Source organism: Mus caroli, chromosome 13, assembly GCF_900094665.2.
Source record: "Mus caroli chromosome 13, CAROLI_EIJ_v1.1, whole genome shotgun sequence".
NCBI lineage: Eukaryota > Metazoa > Chordata > Mammalia > Rodentia > Muridae > Mus > Mus caroli.
In genome coordinates, this window is record NC_034582.1 from 1074558 (window position 1) to 1082473 (window position 7916).

Sequence of the window (7916 nt, forward strand, 5' to 3'; positions counted from 1 at the left end):
TTGTAAGAACTGCACCTGTGTCACTGGGTATTCTAATGAGATTCAGAGAAGAAAGTTATAAGATGTAATTTACAAATGGACATCTTCAACTCTCTTTTTTTCAGTTCTTACACTTGTTAATAATTTATTTTAATGTTTAGTTGTATTTATAGTCTCTGTTTACATATACATATTAACAAGTGTGTTTTCTAAGATAGGTAATTGCTTTAATAATAAGAATCTTTATAACCACCAGCACAACAGAGCTAATAAGGAGTTAGGTATGCAGCACTTCATAGTTGGAATCATCTGTAGCCTCCTTCCTTTCTCCCCTTGCTCTCTGTTCCTTTATGCTTCTCTTTTGTTTTCTTTATGGCGATTGGAATGAACCCAGCATGAACCTAGACACAATAGGCAAGGTTTTTGCCACTGAGCTGCATTCCAGGTTTTTAATTATCTTAAGAATTTCTCAACCATCCAGTGGAAAAAAGACAGCATTTTCAACAAATGGTGCTGGCACAACTGGCAGTTATCATGTAGAAAAATGTGAATTGATCCATTTCTATCTCCTTCTACTAAGGTCAAATCTAAGTGGATTAAGGAACTCCACTGTTGCGGCCTGCGTTCACTGAGAAAGGCAGTTCAGGCTGAAAAGAGAGGAATCTAGACGGGGCGGAAGAAACAATGGAGCTAAGACAAATCCTGATCAAAGCTCAATTTTATTAATTCCAGACACTCAGTTATAAAGGAAGGGGGAGGGAACCCAATATCCCGCCAAGTAACTCAGGGTCCAATAGCAGGACGAACACGTGTGTGCCTCCAGGCAGCAAAGGCAGGTTCCAGCAGTGGGCGTGGCAGGACGAATGAGCAGGAAACTCCACCCTTGAGCAGGCAGGTTCCAGGCTGGGGGGAAGGGAGGCCACACTCCACATAAAACCAGAGACACTGAAACTTATAGAGGAGAAAGTAGGGAAAAGCCTCGAAGATATGGGCACAGGGGAAAAATTCCTGAGTAGAAAAGCAATGGCTTGTGTTGTAAGATCGAGAATCGATAAATGGGACCTCATAAAATTGCAAAGCTTCTACGAGGCAAAAGACACCGTCAATAAGACAAAAAGGCCACCAACAGATTGGGAAAGGATCTTTACCTATCCTAAATCACATAGGGGACTAATATCCAATATATATAAAGAACTCAAGAAGGTGGACTCCCGAAAATCAAATAACCCCATTAAAAAATGGGGCTCAGAACTGAACAAAGAATTCTCACCTGAGGAATACCGAATGGCTGAGAAGCACCTGAAAAAATGTTCAACATCCTTAATCATCAGAGAAATGCAAATCAAAACAACCCTGAGATTCCACTTCACTCCAGTCAGAATGGCTAAGATCAAAAATTCAGGTGACAGCAGATGCTGGCGAGGATGTGGAGAAGGAGGAACACTCCTCCATTGTTGGTGGGATTGCAAGCTTGTACAACCACTCTGGAAATCAGTCTGGTGGTTCCTCAGAAAATTGGACATAGTACTACCAGAAGATCCAGCAATACCTCTCCTGGGCATATATCCAGAAGATGTCCCAACCGGTAAGAAGGACACATGCTCCACTATGTTCATAGCAGCCTTATTTATAATAGCCAGAAGCTGGAAAGAACCCAGATGCCCCTCAACAGAGGAATGGATACAGAAAATGTGGTACATTTACACAATGGAGTACTACTCAGCTATTAAAGAAAATGAATTTATGAAATTTCTAGCCAAATGGATGGACCTGGAGGGCATCATCCTGAGTGAGGTAATCCAATCACAAAGTAACTCACACAATATGTACTCACTGATAAGTGGATATTAGCCCAGAAACTTAGGATACCCAAGATATAAGATACAATTTGCTAAACGCATGAAACTCAAGAAGAACGAAGACCAAAGTGTGGACACTTTGCCCCTTCTTAGAAATGGGAACAAATCACCCATGGAAGGAGTTACAGAGACAAAATTTGGAGCTGTGACGAAAGGATGGACCATCTAGTGATTGCCATATGCAGGGATCCATCCCATAATCAGCTTCCAAACGCTGACACCATTGCATACACTAGCAAGATTTTGCTGAAAGGACCCAGATATAGCTGTCTCTTGTGAGACTATGCCGGGGCCTAGCAAAACAGAAGTGGATGATCACAGTCAGCTATTGGATGGATCACANGNCCCCCAATGGAGGAGCTAGAGAAATTACCCAAGGAGCTAAAGGGANCTGCAACCNTATAGGTGGAACAACAATATGAACTAACCAGTACCCCGGAGCTCTTGTCTCTAGCTGCATATGTATCAAAAGATGGCCTAGTCTGCCATCACTGCAAAGAGAGGCCCATTGGACTTGCAAACTTCATATGCCCCAGTACAAGGGAACCCCAGGGCCAAAAAGGGGGAGTGGGTTGGTAGGGGATTGGGGGGGGTGGGTATGGGGGACTTTTGTGATAACATTGAATATGTAAACGAGGAAAATACCTAATAAAAATAAATTAAAAAAAAAAAGAATTTCTCATCCATGAAAGTTGGTGCTGGAGAGATGGCTCAGAGGTTAAGAGTGCTCTCTGCTGTTCCAGAGGTCCTGGGTTTGATCATCAACACCAGCATAGCAACTAAAACTATCAATATCTCCAGTTTCAGAAGATTGTATGCACTTTCTGACGTCCATGGGCATCAGGCATGCCTGTAGTGCATGATATAGATGTAGAAATATACCTATAAACAAAAAATATAAGTAAACAAATCACAGAAATTTAAAACAGAATTCATTCCAGTTTCCTCTTTATGTGTGCAAAGCTGCTTTCATCTTTTTCAACAAACTGCATTGGTTACTCATTACAAGGATATCTAGGATAAGGCCAAGCATTTATTTGCTGTCCTATGAAAGAACCCAGAATAGTATCTTCTCAGGTGGTGGGCTGAGAAGCCATGGATTCTAAGCAGCAGACAGTGCGTCTAAGTGATGGTCACTTCATTCCTATACTGGGGTTTGGTACCTATGCACCTGAAGAGGTAATGATAACATTGGGGTTGAGAGTTGAAACAAAGAGAGAATTTGGTAGGTGGGTTGATATGGTATGCGCAGTCGTTGAATTCTGATGTGATTTTTCAGGGCTAACCTAATTCTCTGTTTTAGCAGTCTGGAGTTATTCCTTGTGCAAGGAAATGGCAGATGACATTCAGCATCAGGGACTTATCCAAGAGCCTAGTCCCAGATTATTGTGAGCACTAGTTTTCCCTTTCATTTTTCTCCATCCTAATTAGGTAGAGAAAATGAAATCAAGCTAAGAACACTGCCTGAGCAACACTGATACTGAGTATATTTTTGAAAAGTGCTTTACCTGCTTCAAAACTGTGCTGTTCTTGTTCATGTGGTTGGTAGTTTTATATCACCTCGATGCAAGCTAAAGTCATTTGAGAAGAGGATATGCCAATTAAGAAAATACCTCCATAATATCAGGTTGTAGGGAATTTTCTAAATTAGTGATTGATGTTGGAGAGCCCAGTCCATTATAGATGATACCATCACTGGGTTGCTGATCCTGAGTTCCATAAGAAAGCACAACAAGCAAGCCAAAAAGAGGAAACTGGTAAGCAGAATCCCTCCATTGCCTTTGCAATAGCTGCTTCCATCAACAGGAGTTCCTTGAGTTTCTGCCTTGACTTCCCTGAGTGATGGAGTGTGACATGATTGTTGTAAGATGAAATGAACCCTTTTCTCTGAGTTGCTTTTGGTCATGGTGTTTTGTCAAAGGAATAGAAACTCGAAGACAATGAACCCTGGAGAAACATATTCCACTTTTTTTCGTCTAAATTGCCTTCAATTTTATATAATAAAATAAACTTTCCTATGTGCTTACTACATTACCATTACATTTTTATCCTTTAATGCAGTTCTGTATTTTTAATTAAAATTTATTCTACTTGACAAAAAATGTAATTTTATTCCAATCACAATTCCTATAAAATAAGAAATTGAAGCTTAAAAGAGGACATGCATGTGGATAATTTTTTGTATGATGTTCTTAATTTCCTAGATATAGATCTCTTCTTTTGAACATACATCTTGCTGAAAGTTTTAATATTTGTTATGCAGGCAAAATGGTGTTGTAAAAGACTTTATACTATACCACTATCTCCTTAAGTTCCTTTTGACAAACAACTTTTGATGATACCTAGGCATCTTCTAATTTCATAATGTTACCTTTTTATGATATTGTTGACATCTTCTTATTTCATAACAGAGGGATGGAAGTTTTCTATGAACTGCCTGTGCAAATAGTAGGGCTCATGTGTGCATGCTTTTATCTAGGATGCAATAAGCCAGGGGTGGTTGTGTAAGAATGAATAAATGAACATCCTAGAAATTAAGACTATAAATGTTTCTATTTAAACACCTGCATTTTTGCAAATTCAGTATTAGAGACTTTGATATAATCTCTGCAAGTTCCCTGGGAGAAGGCTCATAGATGATTCTACAGTGCTTTTTCTATACGTGGTATTGTGTCCCTTTTCCTGTACAAACTTCATGGCTTCATTTACCTAGGCTTCTTATAGCAAGTATCAGCTCCTGGAGTACAAATGGTAACCCCTAATGCCACTGACTAATCTATAATTGATTGGACTAAAGTGGTTTCTGTGGTACTTTACTCTTGTGACTTGGTAGCAAAAGCCCAGACAAACTTGGTTGCATTCTTCACTGCAAATGAACACCTCACTGAAGACATGGGGAGACTTGATGCTGAAGATGTTTCTTTTGTTCTTGTGCCCTAAACATGCTAAGTTATATCTATTTCTAAATGCTGCTTTTGGTTGCTTTTTTAGGTACCTAAGAGTAAGGTTATAGAAGCCACCAAAATAGCCATAGATGCTGGTTTCTGCCATATTGATTCTGCTTCTATGTATCAAAATGAAAAGGAAGTAGGACTAGCCATCCAAAGCAAGATAACAGATGGCACTGTGAAGAGGGAAGATATATTTTATACATCAAAGGTATTGGGAATATGGTATGCAAGTGAATAGACTATGATGCATTGAAATGATCTTTATATGATTAGGTCAGTGAGTGTTGGTGAACTAAAACATAGACAAAGTTGTGTCCTCATATTTAAATTCATCAAAAGAATGTTAACTACCTTCTTATTTGAGTATAAGTTTACCAGTATATGATTTCGAATGGGCAAGAAACATGGCTTTTTTAATTTCCTGAATAACTACACAGATTTTTCATTGCTCTGAAAACTATTTGTCTCTTTCATCAATAAGATACAACATACAAGAAAGTACTTTCTGTGTTAAAGAAGACATAAGTAACTAATTCCCCTTCTATATCTAGAGAGTAATTGGATATTAAATATATTTTCCATTTAGACATATAAATGAGACATGAATTCTTCCATTTTAATTGACTAATCCATTAGATTATTATTTTCTTCAGTAAAAAATGTTTTTATAATTAAAACAAAAATGCTAGAAAAAGTAAGAAATATATAAAAGTACACTCTTAAGTCACTAGCAGTTATAGTCAATATTTATTATTATGTACTCTATATAATTGTGAATATCCTGCTTTTCTGGGACTGCTACCATCACCATAGAGCACTGACAAATGTATGTGTTATAATGTTATAACGGCTATGAATTTGTTGTGTGTAATTTTAAAATGCATGCTTGCTCCTTGCTCAGAGCTGGCAATGGCCATGTTACACAACCCCCACAGTATCTTTGCCAAACTGCTAACGACTGCCCCATGGCTGTGCTGTGTCATTTCTCCTGCCCACCTGAGTCAACTCGGATGGAAAACACCAGAGAGCCTCAATATTTTAAAACCAGTCAGATAACACAAATCCTGGGCTAAGAATTTCCTATACTAATCTAACAGTAGACTTTTCCATGCTCTTTGGCCTCTGCCTGTGGAAAAGGTCACATACTATAGGTGTCGTGAGAGATGTACATGTCTGCAGCTTCCTATCTGTTCCATAGCCTGGTCTGAGTTCTCTCTCCCTCTCTCTCTCCTCATCTTCCTCCTGGGACCAAAAATCCCACCTTAATTTTTGCCCATCATTAGTTTCTGCTGTCCTTATTCACCAGTTAAAATGAGGAGAAGGTCACATTGAATCATTTGAGTACATGATCCACTCCTCATCAGAGCAGCTCCCCTTGAGGAAGCAGAATTAGCACCAAAATAAAGACAGCACCAGGGCAATCCGAACAATGGGAATAATTCAGCTCAATAAATGCCTGATGGGCCACCATTATAAGCAAGGTTCATTGCTGACCAAACTTTGTTATGTAGCACATAACTATGTGCTCTAGAATTTTTAATTTAGTGTTTCTTTCCTAAGTAATTTTCTATAAACTAAAATTACCTATGTTCTTCATTTTCAAATTTTTGTAATAACAGAAAGGCATGATTTCAATGTGAAAGGTCACACCATGTCAATATGTTAGTTTTTTCTTAAGTAACCTTAGTGATGACACTGTTCATTATGCCATTTTTTTTTATTAAGAGGAAATTGAACTATAGAGATTGGAAATATCTACATCTCAGTATTAGCCTAAATAGTATTTTACAATCCTCCTAAATGCATGTTCTCTGACTAGTATTATTATAGGTTATCTTCCTTCCCCCATGTGTGCTTTTAAAAAAAAAGTATTTATTGTAAGTATATTAGTATCTTGACTGCAAGGGTGTATGTGTACCATGAGTTAGCCTGCAGAGACCAGAAGGGGGCGTCAGATCCACTCTAACTCATATAGGTTAACCAAACACAACACATCATAATATATATGCAGAAACAGTTATAGTGTATTAGATGCTTAAAGTCTTTTATAAATTCAGTGAAATAAAAGTTTGAGGAAAATTATCATAACATGAAAGCTTTGTGGCTTGATCAGTTGGAAAACGAATTCAAGAAGAAGACAAATATTATCTCCCATGATTGTCAGTGTCACACCAGTGTCTGTGTTAGGTAAAGTAAGTGAGAAAACTCTGAAAATTCAGTAATTCAAAGTCAGATCCATTCTTCAACATTTGCAGGTTTGGTGTACTTTTCATCGTCCAGAACTCGTACGGGTCTGCTTGGAACAGTCATTGAAGCAACTCCAGTTCGACTATGTGGACCTGTANCTCATTCATTTCCCAATGGCCATGAAGGTATGCAATATGGATAACCAACAAACTTCAGCTCTAATTTATAAGTTTTCTGGTTGGTTGAATTCTATAAAGTTTAAAAACATAGTTCAGTTAATTTTAGAAAACCTTCCAAATGCTTGATGCAAGGAGTTGATATGATGGTGTAACTGAAGAATCTAAGTCATTAATAGTTTAGCATTCCAAGTAGTCTTTAAAATGTCTCTGCTTTTCAATTGCTGTATTACTATAAAATTGCCAAGGATTTTTAAAAAGTGGGTTTCATTTTATTTTATGTGTGGGTTTTATGTGCATGTATATCTTCTACCATGTCTGTACCTAGTACACAATGGTTCCAAAACATGGTATTAACTCCTCTAGGCTAAGAGTTACAAACAGTTGTGAAATGCCTTATGGGTGGAAGAAATTGAACCTATATCATCTGGAAGAGCAGCAAATGTTCTTAATCATTGAACAATCTAGCTCTGTATTTGCTTAGTTTTTATTCCAGCAATTTCCATTGGTGAGAAATTTAGATTTGAAGTAGTTTTAAGTTCTAGTTCTTTGATATCTATTGAATTCCCTGTATTTTACATCATCAAAGAATTTTTTTTATTACATATTTTCCTCAATTACATTTCCAATGCTATCCAAAAAGTCCCCCATACCGCCCCCCACTTCCCTACCCTCCCATTCCCATTCTTTTGGCCCTGGCATTCCCCTATATTGGGGCATATAAAGTTTGCAAGTCCAATGGGCCTCTCTTTCCAGTGATGGCC

At 37.9% G+C, this 7916-nt stretch overlaps 1 protein-coding gene across 3 annotated transcripts in view; it reads left to right on the forward strand.

The window, feature by feature from the left end:
* Positions 1-2875: 2875 nt before the first annotated feature.
* The window catches only part of LOC110308710 (estradiol 17 beta-dehydrogenase 5), an 18187-nt gene continuing 13146 nt past the window's right edge, over positions 2876-7916 (forward strand). Inside the window, exons 1-4 of one of the 3 annotated variants that reach the window (XM_029468361.1) lie at positions 2950-3017; positions 3270-3595; positions 4830-4997; positions 7045-7161. In XM_029468361.1, the coding sequence (XP_029324221.1) occupies positions 4905-4997; positions 7045-7161 (210 nt within the window). In that variant the 5' untranslated portion in view covers positions 2950-3017; positions 3270-3595; positions 4830-4904. Of the gene's footprint in view, positions 3018-3269; positions 3596-4829; positions 4998-7044; positions 7162-7916 lie in introns of all 3 variants that reach the window. The other 2 variants (XM_021181117.2, XM_021181118.2) reach the window with 2 other exon arrangements.